This window comes from Pan paniscus, chromosome 2, assembly GCF_029289425.2.
Source record: "Pan paniscus chromosome 2, NHGRI_mPanPan1-v2.0_pri, whole genome shotgun sequence".
NCBI classification, from domain to species: domain Eukaryota; kingdom Metazoa; phylum Chordata; class Mammalia; order Primates; family Hominidae; genus Pan; species Pan paniscus.
The window spans coordinates 12,542,056-12,560,240 of record NC_085926.1 but is presented as its reverse complement, the minus strand read 5'-3'; the positions used below and the strand labels follow the sequence as shown (position 1 = coordinate 12,560,240).

Genomic DNA, 18,185 nt, shown 5'->3' with positions numbered 1-18,185 from the left:
GGTGTGCACCACCACACCTGGCTAATGTTTGTATTTTTTTTTTTTTTTTTTGTAGAGACGGGGATCTTACCATGTTGCCCAGGCTGGTCTCAAACTCCTGGGCTCAAGCAATCTGCCTGCCTTGGCCTGCCAAAGTGCTGGGATTACAGGTTTGAGTCACCATGCCTGGCCCTCCCCTGCCTCTTATCCAGCTTCGTACCCTCTGCATCATGCATAGGGCCTAGCATAAGGCAAAGCCTCCCAAAACACTGCAGACATTAATGACTTTAAAAGGCCCTTCCAACAAGTGGCTCCTCAGATTCTATGATTTGGGCTCAAATCTTCCAAAACTTCACCTAGCTGGATCCCAGCCATGAGGAAGTGTGAACCCAGGGAGGGAGGATGCTGTATCTGCATGTGATAGAGACATACACACAGACGACATACCATGGTCCCGAGCTAGATCTGTTCTTTGAACTTAGCATGATTTTATATTTCAGATACGACTTCTTTTTCTCTTTATTCTGAGTAATTAAAAATTGGCAAAATAGGCCGGGCATGGTGGCTCATGCCTGTAATCCCAGCACTTTGGGAGGCCAAGGCAGGCGGACAACTTGAGGTCAGGAGTTCGAGACCAGCCTGGCCAACGTGGTGAAACCCCATCTTTCCTAAAAATACAAAAAGTAGCCGGGTGTGGTGGTGGGCGCCTGTAATCCCAGCTACTCGGTGGGGCTGAGGCAGGAGGATCACCTGAGCCAGGGAAGCAGAGGTTGCAGTGAGCCGAGATTGCGCCACTGTACTCCAGCCTGGGTGAGAGGGAGACTCCGTTAAAAAAAAAAAAAAATGGCAAAATGACTGCAGGAAAAAGAACCTGAAAACAGGATGTAAATATACCAGATACATAATATGCGTATTACTGGCAGGGGGATGCCTGTGGAAATACCAACAATTCTGTCACTTAGTACATTTCAGATTTCTTGAGTGTGTATGGATGGCCTTCCGTGTCCTGTTCAGTACATTTCAGATTTCTTAACATGAGTTCATGCAAAGGTTTGTGACTTTACCTTTTCGTGAGCCTTCCTCTGCTCTGGGTCGAATGGGTGCAAGACTTGCAGCCTACAGATTTCACACACCTCCCCGTGCAGGTAGACACAGGCATCCCCAAACCGGCACTCCCCAGCAGCTGCGTAGGGGCACAGCTGCTGCTCGTTGCTGTAGGAGCTGCTGGCCTCCACGTCATCAAGGCCACTCCTGATGGCATCCAGGTAGGAATGCGGCTTCATCTCGGGGCTGGGCTGGGGGTCGCTGCAGCTGCCTGGATTACTCGCCATGCTCGGCTGGGTCTTCCCTTCAGCCATGCCGGAGAGATCTGAATACAACACACAGCACACATGCAAAGGAAAATGGCCCCATTTTTCTGGTATGCCGTTAGCCAAAGCCTAACATATTAAGCTACTCTGACCTAAGAATTCCACTCTTGAGAACATATGGCAAAAAAAAAGAGACCGAAGGGGAAAAATAAAAGGAATAGTATAAAATGTTCATAGTGACATTACTTATAATTACTTAAAAAAACAAAAAACAAAAATGGCAAGACAGGGAAATAGCAAAACAATAGGATATACTTATACAAAAGAACACTACAGCCGTTTAAAATGGCAAATATGGAAATGTTAACACATGGACCAGTTAACACTAAAACAAACAAAAAAACAGTGAGAGCACTAGAACACAGTGTTTCCTTCATACCAGCAAAGGTAAAATCATTTTAAGTGAACTAGAATAGATGTCTAGAGCACATGTGTGGGTCCTGAGGCCAGTGTAAACTGCCCCATGGTCACCCCTTCCCACGCCAGGAGCTGCTGCCTTCCCACTGCACACCTCCGAGCTTGTTTACAGGTCACGTATTCTCACAGGATTACTCATTTGCTGAGGACAGAATCTGCCTACCTCATGGTAGCCAATTCCAAGAACTAGAAATCTCTTCACCTGGTGAGGACCAGCCAATAAAAACAACTTTTATGGCCAGGTGCAGTGGCTCTTGCCTGTAATCCCAGCACTTTGGGAGGCCGAGGCGGGCGGATCATGAGATCAAGAGTTTGAGACCAGCCTGGCCAACATAGTGAAACACTGTCTCTACTAAAAATACAAAAATTAGCTGGGCATGGTGGTGGGCACCTGTATTCCCAGCTACTCAGAAGGCTGAGGCAGGAGAATCCCTTGAACCCGGGAGGCGGAGATCATGCCACTGCACTGCAGCCTAGGCGACAGAGCGAGTCTCCATCTCCAAAAAAAAAAAAAAACAAAAACAAAACAAACAAACAAAAGCACAACAAAAAAACTTTTACAATTTGTAGCTTTCTTCCTCATCAAACCCTGTTTTAAGGCAGAGACCATGTCCCAAACCCTAGTGTGCTATTCTTTTCCCAAAGGTGCAATCTAAACTGTCAAACACTGTCAGCATAAAAACTAAGACCATTCACTGGCCTAAAAGTCAAACAGTGAAACATGCTCTTTAGCAAAATATTTAGTTTTCTTTTTCTTTTTTGAGAGGGAGTCTCACTCTTGTCATCCAGGCTGGAGTGCAGTGGCGTGATCTCAGCTCACTACAATCTTTGCCTCCCGGGTTCAAGAAATTCTCCTGCCTCAGCCTCCCAAGTAGCTGGGATTACAGACACCTGCCACTACGCCCGGCTAATTTTTGTATTTTTAGTAGAGACAGGGTTTCTACTAAACCATGTTGGCCAGACTGGTCTCGAACTCCTGACCTCAGGTGATCCGCCCGCCTCAGCCTCCCAAAGTGTTGGGGTTATAGGTGTGAGCCACTTTACCCAGACAAAATATTTAGGTTTGAAATGAAGAGCTTGATGCTTCTCACCAGCTGGACAACCACCATATGAAGATGGAAGTTACATGTTGACAAAAAGATTGTGTTTTTATGTTTTGCCAGGCCAGTCTTGGAGCTCAACCCAGCCTTGGGCACGAGGGCGAATGTATCATTTGAATGATCTGCAGCCACATGGAGCCTCTTCAGAACAGTTCTGAAGTCTCTCCGCACAGACAATCTGGAGTTGTATTAGGTTAGGAGTCCTCTTGACAAGAGGAGGCTAGAAAGGAGCACCAAGCATTAACAAGAGTGCTATGCAAAAAGACGCAACAAAAGCCTTCCGCTTACTCACTTCGGTCTCTAAGAACCAATGTTCTCTTTTCACGCTTTCCGGGTTCATGTGAGTTAGTTTTCACAATGGATGCAGTGACTTCGGAAGGAGGGTGAGGACTGTGGAAAGCTGGGGAGGGCACACTGTGGGCCATGGTGCCCACAGCACCTCCAGCTGCAGCGGAGGGCCTCGTGTGGTCATATCTAAACAAAACACACAGCAGATGCATTACAGACATGCCACCCACACACATCTCCCACACTCCCCAGATGCCAATGGCCCTCCTTCTGCTGCACTTGTTGAGGTGAAGGCGGCGGCCATCTTTTCCAATATTTAACAGGATTATCGATTATTAACAGATGCTTGGCAATTCAGTGTGAGGGGGACATTTGCTATCTATCACCTATGCTTAAGTGTCTCTGTGGGACTTGAGTGGGACAGACACACAGCACCAGACCACACAGAGAACCTGAAAGTTCCAAACAGATGTTGAGCTGAAATCTCCTGATGCCTGACTGACCCAGTATTCTTTTGAGCAGGAGTCCCCAAAATGCTGACAAGGGCCAATGATCTCTCCCTGACTGTCTCTCTTGGCACTCATTGACAGGGGAAGACCAAGGTGGGCCTACTTCCATCATCTCCCACTGCACTGCAGAGAAAAAGGAGGGAAGGAAGCTTTGCAGCCTAGGAAAGAAAAGATCGGCTCTTCACTACAAAAGCATGAACAAGTTTCCGGAATTGTGTACAATTTTATAACTATATATTCATAAGAATAAGGCTGAAAAGTAGTTTTAAAAAATGAAAATTAGGCCGGGCACGGTGGCTCACGCCTGTAATTCCAGCACTTTGGGAAGCTGAGGCGGGCGGATCACGAGGTCAGGAGTTAGAGACCAGCCTGACCAACATGGTGAAACCCCATCTCTACTAAAAATACCAAAAAAAAAAAAAAAAAAAAAAAAAAATTCAGTCAGGCGTAGTGGCAGATGCCTGTAATCTCAGCTACTTGGGAGGCTGAGGCAGGAGAACTGCTTGAACCCTGGAGGCGGAGGTTGCAGAGAGCTGAGATCACACCACTGCCCTCCAGCCTGGGCAACAGTGAGAGACTCTATCTCAAAAAAAAAAGAAAAGAAAATTAGTTCTAGGGTACTGAAACTGAGGTTTTAAACTTATTTGCCATACTTTTTGTGATGCTGTCATATTACTTTTACATTAAAATTTCCCCCTTATGAAGACCCATTCTCCAAATGAAATCAGTGTCACAGCTGGAGCCTGTTGCAGAGTCCTTGCCTGCACCGAGTTCCATAGGCACAGTAGCCCTTCTGGTAGTACTTGCAGATGGTGGACGGCTTGCTGTTTGCCAAGTCATGTGAGAATAGGCACTGACTTCCTTCCCGACACACACCATGCATAAAATACCTGCAGAGACAAGCACAGGCATACAACTTTTAGAAGCACATTTTGCTTTATAAAATCAGCTTATTCTTGAACTTAGCATACAAACATTTACCAGGCATATATTATGTATAAAGGCTCTATTAGGCACTGGAGAGAGATCTATATATTTCCTTGATTCTACAACAGTGATTTCAGAGGCACTACAACTGATTCAATGACAGCTTTTCTGAAAGAAAAACAAATGACCCCATATATTTCTATGTGAAGATATATCTTCCTGATTTGAGATATGTTCAATGTGAGCCACATAATTGAGAAAATACTCTGTGAAAAACTGTTCTCTCTGTTCTCAAGGAGCTTAAAGGGCATGACTAACGAAACCAGAAGATCTGGGCTCAAGACCCAGCTCTGCCACTTAAGAACATGTCACAAAACCAACTTCCCTGGGCCTTGCTACCTTTCCCTATAAAATGAAGATTATACTACCCACTTAACTGGTTGTGGTAAGGATCAAATACCATAGTGTGGTATCAAAAGATATACACAGATGCTCCTTGACTAATGATGGAGTTACATCCCAATAAAGCCACTGTTTTTTGTTTTTTGTTTTGAGATGGAGTCTCTCTGTCACCCAGGCTGAAGTTCAATGGCACAGTCTCAGCTCACTGCAACCTCTGCCTTCCGGGTTCAAGCGATTCTCCTAGCTCAGCCTGGGCTACCTTACTTATGCTTAGAACACTTACATTAGCCTACAGTTGGGCCAAATCATCTAACACAAAATCTATTTTATAATAAAGTGTAGAATAATCTCATGCAATTTATTGAACACCGTACTGAAAGTGAGAAACAGAAAGGTTGTATGGGTACTTGTAGTTTTTAATGAAAGCTGTTTCTCATACATTGTTTCAGATGTTTCAGAATATCAGATGTATCACATGTTCTGTATCAGAATATTCCACTGAGATATCAGATCCTGGCCTTGAAGGAATAAGTGGTACAGGAATACCTGGGAGGCTAACTCTGTCCAGACAGGGTAGAGAGACCTGAGTGAATACTCAAACAGTAGAGACCCTAGATGAACATGCCTTGATATTAAAGATAAACTAGGCTGGGCGTGGTGGCTCACACCTGTAATCCTAGTACTTTGGGAGGCCAAGGCGGGCGCATCACCTGAGGTCGGGAGTTCCAGACCAGTCTGACCAACATGGAGAAACCCCGTCTCTACTTAAAAAAATACAAAATTAGTCAGGAGTGGAGGCGCATGCCTGTAATCCCAGCTACTTGGGAGGCTGAGGCAGGAGAATCGCTTGAACTCAGGAGGTGAAGGCTGCAGTGAGCCGAGATTGCGCCATTGCACTCCAGCCTGGGTGACAAGAGCAAAAACTCTGTCTCAAAAAAAAAAAAAAAGATAAACTAGCCAGGGCAACAAAGGGAGACCCTAAAATTTAAAAATTAGCCTAGCATGGTGGTATGCACCTGTGGTTCAGCTACTCAGGAGAGTGAGACAGAGGATTGCTTAAACCCAGGAGTTCAAGGCTGCAGTAGCCATGATTGTGCCACTGCACTCTAGCCTGGGTGACAGCAAGATCCTGTCTCACAAAAGAAAAAAAAAAAAAGTAAACTAGTGTTAGAGTAGAAGTATTTTAGACACACCCTAATAAGGCTTAAAAAAAAAAAAAAACACAAGCTGATAGCAAGTATATAACTTACTGTCAGCCAAAACAAACTTTAAAGGAAGACAATACAATCCAAATGCTCAGAAACTCACAATGCTTGGCATCCAATCATAAATTACTAGATATGCCAAAAAGCAGAAAATAATGTGACCTATAACCAGGAGAAAAATAAAGAACAGGAATTACAGAGATGATGGAATCAGCAAAATAAGACCTTAAGAACAGCTATTATACATATGCTCAATATGCTGAAAGATTTAAAGAAAAACATAAACATAATGTGGAGAGAAATGGATGATTTAAATAAGACCAAATACTAGGTGTGGTGGCTCACGCCTATAATCCCAGCGCTTTGGGAGACTGAGGTGGGCGGATGACCAGAGGTCAGGAGTTCGAAACCAGCCTGGTCAACATGGTGAAACCCCATCTCTATTAAAAATACAAAAATTAGCCAGGTGTGGTGGCAGGTGCCTGTAATCCCAGCTACTTGGGAGGCTGAGGCAGGAGAATCACCTGAACCCTGGAGGCGGAGGTTGCAGTGAGCCGAGATCGCGCCATTGCACTCCAGCCTGGGCAATAAGAGCGAAACTCCATCTCAAAACAAAACAAAACAAAAAACAAATGAAACTTCTAGAAGTGAAAAACACAATGTCTGAAATGAGAATTACATTAGATGAGTTTAGTAGATGGGATACTACAAAGGAAAATATCAGAATACTTGAAGACACAGAATAGAAACCATCTGAGAGAGAGAGAAACAAACTTTTGCTTCTGACTACCAAGGAGCATGGATCTTGGCTTCTCACTGTAAAAAAACAAAACAAAACAAAACAAAACCCAACTGAAAAATGAAACAAAATATGTGAAACAACTGCTTTCAGACAATAGAAAAAAGGACTGGTCCTTAAGAGAAGGGAAACACAGGAAGTAAGCCCCACATTTAGTCTGACTTCCTACCTGGAGGCATATTCTAGGTCTTGGTACTGGGAGCAGAACCTCAGGCAAATCACAGAGATTGGAGTTTAGGGAGGCTGCAGGGATTCTTTAAAGATCCATAAATAGTCTGGGCTCAGAGGCTCATGCCCGTAATCCCACCACTTCAGGAGGCCAAGGTGTGAGGACTGCTTGAACCCAGGAGTTTGAGGTCAGCCTGGGCAACATGGTAAAACCCAATCTGTATAAAAAATACAAAAATCAGCCGTGCATGATGGCTACTTGGGGGCCTGAGGTGGGAGGACTGCTTGAGCCCAGAAGGAGAGAGGCTGCAGTGAGCTCTGTTTGCACCACTGTACTCCAGCCTGGGTGACAAAGCAAGACCCTGTCTCAAAACAAACAAAAAAACAAACAAAAAACCCTGTAAATAGAACCACACATAGGCCGCATGCAGTGGCTCATGCCTGTAATCCCAGCACTTTGAGAGGCCAAGGTGAGTGGATTGCTTGAGCTCAGGAGTTTGAGATCAGACTGGGCAACATGGTGAAACCTCGTCTCTACCAAAAAATATACAAAAAATTAGCCAGGCACGGTAGCGTGCACCTGTGCTCCCAGCTACTTGGGAAGATGAGGTAGGAGGATCGATTGAGCCCAGGAGGCAGTGGTTGCAATAAGCCAAGATCATGCTGCTGCACTCTAGCCTGGGTGACAGAGTGAGACCCTGTCTCACAAAACAAAAACAAAAACAAAAACAAAAAAAGGTAAGTTGGGGAAAGAATCTTTTCAACAAATGATGCTGGACCCAAAATCGACTTGGAAAAAACTTAAATATGTACCTGCTGATATGACCCAAAATGAAGTATAAAACAACCTATGATGTATTCTAGCCAGAAACAATTAATTTGAATCCACAAAACTCCAGATCTAACATCCAGTTCATAGAAAATACAGGAGACTGGGGACAACCTATGAAAGACATCTCGAGAAAACAACCAAATAAATACAAAAGAGGCTGTACGTGGGACCTAGGCCTACTGTCTTTATAAGTGCCATGTAACTAAAGGAGGCTGAGTTTGGAAGACAGTTTGACAGTTTCTTAAAAAATGTAAACATAAATCTACCATATGACCCAAAAATTCTACGCCTAGGTATGTACCCAAGAAAATGAAAATCTATGTCCACACAAATACTTGTACATGAATGTCCAAAGCAGCACTATGCATAACAGCCAAAAAGTGGAAACAATCCAAATGTCCATCAACTGATGAACAGACAGAGAAAATGTGATTTATCCATACAATGGGCTCTTATCCAGCCATAAAAAGGAAAGAAGTACTGGCACACACTACAACATGGGTGAACCTTGAAAACATTATGCAGAGTGAAAGAAGCTGGACACAAAAGACCACATGTTGCATGATTCCATTTATATGCAATGTCAGAAAAGGCAAATCTATAGAGACAGAAAGTAGATTAAGTGGTTGCCTAGGGTTGGGAGGAGAGAAGTGAGGGTGACTGTTAATGGGCACAAGGGATCTTTTGGGGGTGATAGAAATGTCCTAAAATTTAACTGTGGTGATGGTTGTACAACTTTGTAAATTCATTAAAAAGTTTTGCACTGTACACTTCAAACAGGTAAATTTTATGGTATATAAGTTATACCTCAGAAAAAGCTGTTAAAAAAGAGAAAAAAGGGAAGGGACAATGCTAGGTTAGCAGACAGAACACAAGGGACATAACCAGATGGAATACTTACCTCTGGACTAGAATCTGGTTTCAACAAACCAGATACAAAAGACATTTTTGAAACCAGATATTTTGAAAGATATTTTGAAATAAATGTGAGTATGGACTAGGTATAAAATGAAAATTTATTAATATGGAAAGTTAAACACAATTAACTGAGAAGAGCAGATTATAAAACAGCTAATGGTGCAGCTTCTATAGAAAAACAGTACGGAAGTTCCTTAAAAAATTAAAAATATATTTACCATATGATCCGGCAATTCCACCTCTGGGTATAGACATAAAATAATTCAGGCCAGGCCCAGTGGCTCACGCCTGTAATCCCAGAACTTTGGGAGGCCGAGGTGGGTGGATCACCTGAGGTCAGGAATTTGAGACCAGCCGGATCAACATGGTGAAACCCCATCTCTACTAAAAATACAAAAATTAGCCGGGCGTGGTGGTGGGCGCCTGTAATCCCAGCTACTTTGGGGGCCGAGGCAGGAGAATCACTTGAACCTGGGAGGGAGAGGTTGCAGTGAGCCAAGATCACGCCACTGCACTCCAGCCTGGGCAACAGAGTGAATCTGTTTCAAAAAAAATAGAAGACTTCAAAGTAGGGACTCAAACAAACATTTGCACACCCGTGTTCATACCAGCATTATTCACAATAGCCAAAAGGTGGAAGCAACTCAAGCGTGCGCTAATGGACGAATGCATAAACAAGATGTGGTCTATCCATACAATCAGCCTTAAAAAGAAAGGTGATTCTGGCCGGGCGTGGTGGCTCATGCCTGTAAACCCAGCACTTAGGGAGGCCGAGGCAGGCAGATCATGAGGTCAGGAGATAGAGACCATCCTGGCTAACACGGTGAAACCCCGTCTCTATGAAAAATACAAAAAAATTAGCCAGGCGTGGTGGCAGGCGCCTGTAGTCCCAGCTACTCGGGAGAATGAGGCAGGAGAATGGCATGAACCCGGGAGGTGGAGCTTGCAGTGGGCCATGATTGCGCCACTGCACTACAGCCTGGGCGACAGAGTGAGACTCCGTCTCAAAAAAAAAAAAAAAGAAAGGTGATTCTGACACATGCTACAACATGCATGAACCTTGAGGACATGACGCTAAGTAAAATAAACCAGTCACAAAAAGGCAAATGCTGTATGATTCCACTTCTGTGAGGTCCCTAGAGTAGTCAAATTCATAGGGACAGACAGTCGAATGCCAGGTGTCAGAGGCTGGGGATGGGAGAAATGGAAGTTTTTTAATGGGTAGTACAGAGTTTCAGTTTTGCAAGACAAAGAGCTCTGGAGATTGGTTACACAACAATGTGAATGCACGTGACAGAACTATAAACTTAAAAATGGTTAAGACGGTAAATTTTATGGAAATTTTACAATAATTTTTTTTTTTTTTTTGAGATGGAGTCTTGCTCTGTCACCCAGGCTGGAGTGTAGTGACATGATCTTGGCTCACTGCAACCTCCGCCTCCCAAGTTCAAGCGTTCACCTGCCTCAGCCTCCGAAGTAGCTGGGATTACAAGCACCCGCCACCACGCCCAGCTAATTTTTGTATTTTTAGTAAAGATGGGGTTTCACCATGTTGGCCAGGCTGGTCTTGAACTCCTGACCTCGTGATCTGCCCACCTTGGCCTCCCAGAGTGCTGGGATTACAGAAGTGAGCTACTGCGCCCGGCCCACATAAAATTTTTTAAACCAATATATACAGTATGATCTCATTTTGGTAAAAGATTATAAATATATACATACATGTACTTTAAAAATCTGGGGCCCAGCAGGGCATGGTGGCTCACACCCTTAATCCCAGCACTTTGGGAGGATGAGGCAGGTAGATCACTTGAGGTCAGGAGTTCAAGACCAGCCTGGCCAACATGGCAAAATCCCGTCTCTACTAAAAATACAAAAATTAGCTGGGCATGGTGGTGGGTGCCTGTAATCCCAGCTACTTGGGAGGCTGAGGCAGGAGAATTGCTTGAACCCAGGAGGCTGAGGTTGCAGTAAGCCCAGATCGCACCACTGCACTCCAGACTGGGCAACGGAGCAAGACTGTCTCAAAAAAAAAAAAAAAAAAAAAAAAAAATCTGGGCCCATGCATAGTGGCTCATGCCTGTAATCCCAGCACTTTGGGAGGATGAGGTGGGCAGATCTCTTGAGCCCAGGAGTTCAAGACTAGCCCGGGCAACATGGCAAAACCTCATCTCTACAAAAAATACAAAAATTAGCCAGCTGTGGTTGTGTGCGCCAGTAGCCCCAGCTACTAGGGAGGCTGAAGCGGGAGGATCACTTGAGCTTGGAAATTGGAGACTGCAGTGAGCTATGATTGTATCACTGCACTCCAGTCTGGACAACACAGTGAGACCCTGTCTCAAAACAAAATCTGGAAAGATATATAATAGCATGTTAAGAGTAGTGATTCTTGAGGATAAGATATATGTTATTTTTTTCTTTTTCTTTTTGCAAATAGGAAAGCCAAGGCTCGGAGAGGTGAGGTGACTTACAGATGATTTAATTGCTAGGTATGAGGACTCCAACTCTGGCCTTTCCAGATAGCCCTGACCTTCCCCAAGAAAATCAATTTCCCTATCATGCTGCCTTCATCCCCATCGTGGCCCCTGTGTAAAACACAGTAGCTCGTATCTTTCATTCCACTGAATTACTATAACCCACCTTCCTTCATGGACCAGCATGAGTCTTGGCTGATCCAAGAGGCCAAGAGGCCTCCTCATACCCTCCAGCCCACAGGCTCATCACTAGTGGCATCCACACGCTATGGCACTTCCCAATCTGAGGCCCCAGATCCTCTCGAGCTAGTGCTCTGGAAGATGTAGTAGGGAATATCTGTTCTCTAATGAAGAATGCTTGGGAATAACTGCAGGAAGGCACAGCTAGAATATGACTAAATGCAAGCAGATATAGAAAGCCTCAACCTAACCATTTATATGGTTCTGTCTGAAAGTGGAAAACAGAACTACACAACAGAAGGCCGGGCACAGTGGCTCGTGCCTGTAATCCCAGCACTTTGGGAGGTCAAGGCGGGCGGATCACCTGAGGTCAGGAGTTTGAGACCAGCCTGGCCAACATGGTGAAACCCCGTCTCTACTAAAAATACAAAAATTAGCCGGGCATGGTGGCAGGTGCCTGTAATCCCAGCTACTCGGGAAGCTGAGGCATGAGAATCGCTTGAACTCAGGAGGCGGAGGCTGCAGTGAGCCGAGATCGTGCCACTGCACTCCAGCCTGGCGACAGAGTGAGACTCCATCTCAGGAAAAAAAAAAAAAAAAAAAAAAAAAAAAGAACTAGACAACAGGAGGGAATGGTATGGAAGGAATGCCAGGGAGGCCCGAGAGGCCCAGACTGCTGGTGTCTCCAGAGAAAGGGTACTAGTGAACATGCTGCACATCCGCCCCAATCAGAAACCTCTGACTTCTCCACCTGTTTCTCTCCCCAAAAGCAGAGGAAGTGCTGACCAGACCTACCTGACAGTTTATTTTTTTCCCAGGGAAATTATAAAAGGATATTCTAGTATATAAGTCTCTCATGCATTTGGCTAGTATGAGCCACCTCTATGTACACCAACAGAATCAAATTTCTGAGCCTACAAAATGAGAACTGGACCTCATGACTTAAGTGACTATACAATGGTGCCATCCTACAGCCTTTGCTAGGTAGTCAGCTAGGCTTTCCCCAGGAAACACCCTCTTGTGGCCTACCATTAGATCAGCAGTTCCCAATCTTTTTGGAGCCAGGGACCAGTTTTATGGAAGACAATTTTTCCACGGAATGGGGGGATGGGGGATGGTTTCAGGATGATTCAAGCACATTACATTTATTGTGTACTTTATTATTATAATATATAATGAAATAAGTATACAACTCACCATAGTGTAGAATCAGTGGAACACTGAGCTTGTTTTTCTGCAACTAGATGGTCCCATCTGGGGGTCATGGGAGACAGTGACAGTTCATCAGGCATTAGATTCTCATAAGAAGCACACAACGTAGATCCCTCACATGCACAGTTGACAAAAGGGTTAGTGCTTCTATGAGAATCTAATGCTGCTGCTGATCTGACAGGAGGTGGAGCTCAGGTGGTAATGTGAGTGATGGGGAGTGGCTATAAACACAGATAAAGCTTTGCTCACTTGCCCACTGCTCACCTCCTGCTGTGTGGCCTGGTTCCTAAAAGGCCATGGACTGGTTGGGGACCACTGCACTAGATCAGACATTGTGCAGTAATTTGCCATAAGGCTGTTAAAGTTTTATTTTTTAAAAAGAAAAAGCACAAACAGAAGCTTTTTGTTAGAAACTTAGAGTTCCTGTTATTTACAATACCGATTTTATAAATGCACAGAAGAGAGTTACATAGCAGATCTGAGACTGCTATCCTTAGGAAGGTCTGCTTCCAAGGCTGCCCCTTGCCTGGCATCTGGGAACTTGGCTAGTAACAGTTCTCTACACAGATACAAAATTTTCCCTAAATGATGGAGAGTGGCTCGCTGTGTCTAAACCGATGTACAATGTAGTTCATGCTGAAAACCTGCTTGCCTTCTGGGAGTCTGGAATTTTGGTTCATGCTAGGCAGAGCGTGCCTATGTGACCAGCTTGGGCACTGAATCCCTAATGGGCTTCCCTGGACACATGTTGCTGCATTTTCATTGCTGTGTGGCCCTCTCAGGGAGGGACAGATGTAGGAAGCCTGCACCCAGGCTCCTCCAGACCCCCCATGTCTTCTGCCCTCATGATCTGGCTGTGACCCCTTACTAGATATGGTAATAATCTCAGCCTTGAATACAGCTGTATACTGGGACCCACTTGTCCTAGTTCTAGACAGTCTCTGGATTTGGGGTGGTCTTGGAGATCCCAAACACAAAAGTAGAGTATACATCTAAGCTGTTTGAGAATTATTTTTGAGAAATGCTACTCAAGACTGCAATATTTCAATTGTCCTCAGACATGGTAATCTTTGAAGGTATAATAGTTTAAAAAAAAAAGTCAGTGCCAAGAGCCAAGTCTGAATGACAAAGAGGTATCAGGATTAGTAAACTCATAAATACTGAAAGAGGACAGGTTCAAAGTGGCAACATAAGCAGTTAAACAAAAGTGATATCGAATAAATACTGTATAGTTTCTTTCCTTTTCTCGGGTAGAGACAGGATCTTGCTATGTTGCCAAGGCTGGTCTCGAACTCCAGGGCTCAAGTTATCTTCCTACCTCAGCCTCCCCAAGTGCTGGGATTATAGGAATGAGCCACTGCACCAGCCAATACTGTATCGTTTCTTTTGAAGCAATTAGAACAGAAAATTTTCTGAAAGAACCAGGGTGGAAGACTACCACAGGCCCTCTACCAGATACTATTTGTTAACAAGGCAGACAAGAAGAAAGATTTTTTTAGGTAGTGGTCTCCTGCAAGGATGCCTTTTATAATTCTACCTCCGCCTTCCATACGTCCTATCCAGAAAACTTGCCTTCCAAACTGCACTAATTATCTCTTCCACTAAAATACAAATATTTAACTGCCAACCAGAGCTTCTAGTTAATTTTGCCATTTATAAGCTGGTGACTTCATAAAAGCCACTTCACTTCTGTAAGTGACTGAGCTGAGATTTAAACAGATTCAAAAATAATTTCTAGACCACCATCACTGCCTTCAAGAAAGGAAAGTATGAAACGAGAGTTATGTAAGAGGTGAAGTCAGCCCAGTCCTATTTTTGTAGCATATGTCACCATTTCCACTCCCCAGTGACAAGCACAAAGCCATCTAGAGCACATCCTGCTTGTCCTTTGGGGCATCTCTGTCATGTGCTTATAGTCACTCCTCTCCATCTATGTTATACTGATCTTACCCCAAGCCTCTTTCATGTTGCGCTTTGTAATGAATTTCCAACTGCTCACCCTTTCTGATGGACAAACCGCCCCTCATATCTTCCAAGAGAGACGACTGAGACATGAACTGGAGGAGGGGAGAGACGACTAGGCGGGTGAAGTGCATAGCTGGAGACTCACAGCAGGTAGGTTCTTTCTGGGGGACACTCCAAAGGGGTGTTACCCTGGGTAAACCCAAAAGACTGTTTCAGACAGTATGGCTATTATACACTGCAGAGCATATCAGGTTCACTGCTGGCCACAGAACCACCAGCAGCTCCAGCAGCAGCAGTGCTAAGCAAAACAATCAATCTGGTTTCTTACAGGCCCTTGAATGTTGCCTGTTTAGCAAAACGCTTTTGCAAATCACTTCCAAGTATACAGGTAATTTGCATCCTCAGTGTCTTTTTTTTTTTTTTTTTTTTACATTTTCCTACATATTTTCGCAGGCTAAAATTTTATGGCTATACTCCTTGTGACAGCAGATCCATTGAGGGGGAAGGAAGCAAATGGTAGGCACTGTGGCAGGCTTGCAATAAATGTACTGATTAGAGGTGGGGATAAAATGAAGTACAGTGTGGTGGTGAAGACACTGAAGTCAGACTGCTTGCTATGTGAGCTTGAGCAAGTTATTTAAGTCACTGAGCCTCAGTTTCCCCATCTGTAATGTGATTATAATAACTGCACTTACTTCATAGACTGCTATGATGGACTACTGGGACATTTAACTGAGAAAATGCATGTAAGTGCTCATCCTAATACAAAATAAATGGTTTGTTGCTATTATTTAATTTTTAAACAGCCCTGCCGGTTAGGCATTACCATCCTCATTTCACAGATGAGGCAGTTGTGGCACAGGTGGTACCAGGATTAGAATCCAGAACTGCCCAACCCTGGGGCTCAAACTCTTCCTACCACCTGCCAGCTGAAAAGATCCCCCATGTTTTGTGACTTTCAAAGAATCAAAAGCCCGAGGTTTGACTATCTTAGGACAATGAAATCCTGTGTCTTCTAATAGTGATTATGAGATGCAGGGAAGCTCTATCACAAGAGGAGAAGGTGAAATAAACTGGTTACTAAGCTATAATAAGGGCCTCCCCCAGGGCTCCGAAAACAGACTGGAAGACAGGGAGATGGTTGTGGGGGAGGGGAATCAGCAAAAAGGCACAGATTGAGATTCTGGATAGAGCGGCATGTCAAGGAATCAGAAGAGCTGACTGACAGCATAACTGTACGAGCAGTCATTTTTACCATTCCAGGCAATAAAAACATGGAGTGTCTTTGTCATTAGGTTTGAGACTCCTAGCATTTGATAAGCAACTCTTGGAGAGACATAATATCTAACAGATTGGAAGCAAAACTGACATTATTCTGCTGTCATTCAAAATAAACATGTACATCACATCCCACAGTCAGGAAAACAAACCTAAAACTTTGTGACCTGAGATTAAAAAAACAAAAACAACAAAAAAAAAAACAAAAAAACGCACACCCTGCTTAGATCTGGTCCCCAAAATAAATCATACCTTGAACATTTCCTATAAATTATCAATGTCTAGAGATAAGGCTTTTGTTAATGAGATAATAAAGTGAGAAAAGCTTTTGGTAGATAAGCTGGTAGAAAAATTGATGGTAGATAAACACACTAATGTAAACTTGGTACTCTTGGTCATATTGGTTTTTTCCCACTTAAAACACCTGTTATGTTTTTTATTTGGCAAGGCAGTCATCAGGAGCCCTGACTCCTTTACACCCCTTTGTGAGTAAACTTCTTTGCAGTTTTACATATCCTTGTATGAGTTTCCTTTCATGGGAACATATTAAAAGCTTTGATAAGTCCTGCAGTAAATAAATTTTAATTTAGCATTTCGAAACTTATCTGGAGGCCCTACAGTCTATGAGGGCATGAACTTTGATTTCACACCTCTGTCACTTGGAAGCTAAATGACCTTAGGCAAGTCGCTTCAATGCTGAGGCTCAGTTTTACGATCTGTGGAACAGCGCTGGTTGCTGGATTATACACTACAGTACCTAAGAGCCGCAGCACATTGTAAGTCCCCAACAAACATGAATAAACACTTAAACAGAAGTGATCCCTTCTCAACATTCCAACCCAATCTTCATTTATATGGAGCAACATCCTACAGAACACCCCTGTTTGGGAAACAGAATTAAAGCTTTCAAGTCAAGCTATCTCCAGGTATACAAGGAAAAAACCAAGATGATCCTGATTTAGGTCCTTGTGCCTCTACTAAGGTGTAAAATTTTAGGCAAATTTCAAGTCTTTCTGAGCATAAGATTCCTTATTTGTAAAATAAGATACTACAGAGTTGAGATTCAATTATAAAGCATTATTACATAAATGTGTACTGTTTTGTGGACACTTCTTAGATGAGGTACGGGAATAAATGGTAGAATTAAACCATAGAGCGAGGGGAGGAATACAGAGGTTTTTCTAGGAGGCTACAAGCTGCTTTACAGTGCACAATGACCTAGGAATACTTCCTCCAGCAGGAGAAACTTTATACAAATAAAAATACGTAAACACACACAAACCCGTCTTCGCAAAACACCTTCCAGTACAAATAACCTAGTAAGTCTTTTTATAGACACTAGGTGCAAATTTCTGACAACAGCGTAACATAAGCCACCTGGGCCTTGGATAAATTGAACAGTAAATGTACACTAATGCTAACAGAAAACTTACTACACAGTCACGTCTCAACTATTCATACCAATGAAGAGAAGTAACAACATAGAAAATAAACTGTTTATTACACAAACTCTGTAACTGTTTTTAAGCAGTGTTTCCCGTAAAAATTATTAAATGAAATTTGCATTTTCCAAGCATACAATTCAATTTGCGTTTTCCAAACATACAATTCAATAGGACTAGACTCCATTACCAGTAAGCCACAAGCTGATCAAGCAATGAGGGTGTTACACAACCACACTATTCTATTTCATAGGAGCAGTCGTAGTGTAGCTATCTGGCTATTTTCTACAATAAACCATCCATTACCGTGGCATTTCTCCTCGTAAATGGCTCTCTCAGTAAGATAAAAGAGTGTCAACGTCTTTCGGTCTCAGTTTCCTGCACTGTAAAATGGTAGTAATAACTACTAAGTTGTCTTACTGTGAAGTCTGATGATAATGAATATAAAGGACTTGGAAATATGCAGGGCGCTTCGCCGATATTCAGAATATGCTACCTGTCGTTATTTTCCACACAACAACTTTTACTTGTTAACTCTCTGCAAGTTTAGATTGCATCTGGATTCTCCAAACTTTGAGGCCCTCATAATCGATTAACAAATTACTCCTATGTGGTACCCCCATTTGTAACCGTCCTCTCGGCGTCCCTTTACTCAACTTCAAATCTTTTCCAGTTAAAGCGTAAGCCCCAGAGCCTTCCCGACAGCGCCCCGGCATCCTGCAC

General features: G+C 43.5%; 2 protein-coding genes across 11 annotated transcripts in view; one reads left to right on the top strand and one right to left on the bottom strand.

Moving 5' to 3' along the window:
- The window catches only part of MKRN2 (makorin ring finger protein 2), a 28,963-nt gene that overhangs the window by 10,299 nt on the left and 479 nt on the right, over positions 1–18,185 (bottom strand). The window contains exons 2-4 of one of the 2 annotated variants that reach the window (XM_003826255.6): positions 4,425–4,553; positions 3,159–3,340; positions 1,044–1,348 (exon numbers count right to left, since the gene is read on the bottom strand). In XM_003826255.6, coding sequence (XP_003826303.1) covers positions 1,044–1,348; positions 3,159–3,340; positions 4,425–4,553 — 616 coding nt within the window. The remainder of the gene's footprint in view (positions 1–1,043; positions 1,349–3,158; positions 3,341–4,424; positions 4,554–18,185) is intronic. The other variant, XM_014344168.4, reaches the window with a different exon arrangement.
- Positions 11,184–18,185, top strand: part of MKRN2OS (MKRN2 opposite strand) — a 57,045-nt gene continuing 50,043 nt past the window's right edge. For 2 of the 9 annotated variants that reach the window (XM_034955841.4, XM_034955840.4), the window contains exon 1: positions 11,185–14,892. Coding sequence is in view for 1 of the 9 variants with exons in the window: in XM_034955834.4 (XP_034811725.1) it covers positions 14,830–14,892 (63 nt within the window). In the remaining 8 variants the exon portion in view is untranslated. Of the gene's footprint in view, positions 14,893–15,444; positions 15,489–18,185 lie in introns of all 9 variants that reach the window. The other 7 variants (XM_034955836.4, XM_034955834.4, XM_055109505.3 and 4 more) reach the window with 6 other exon arrangements.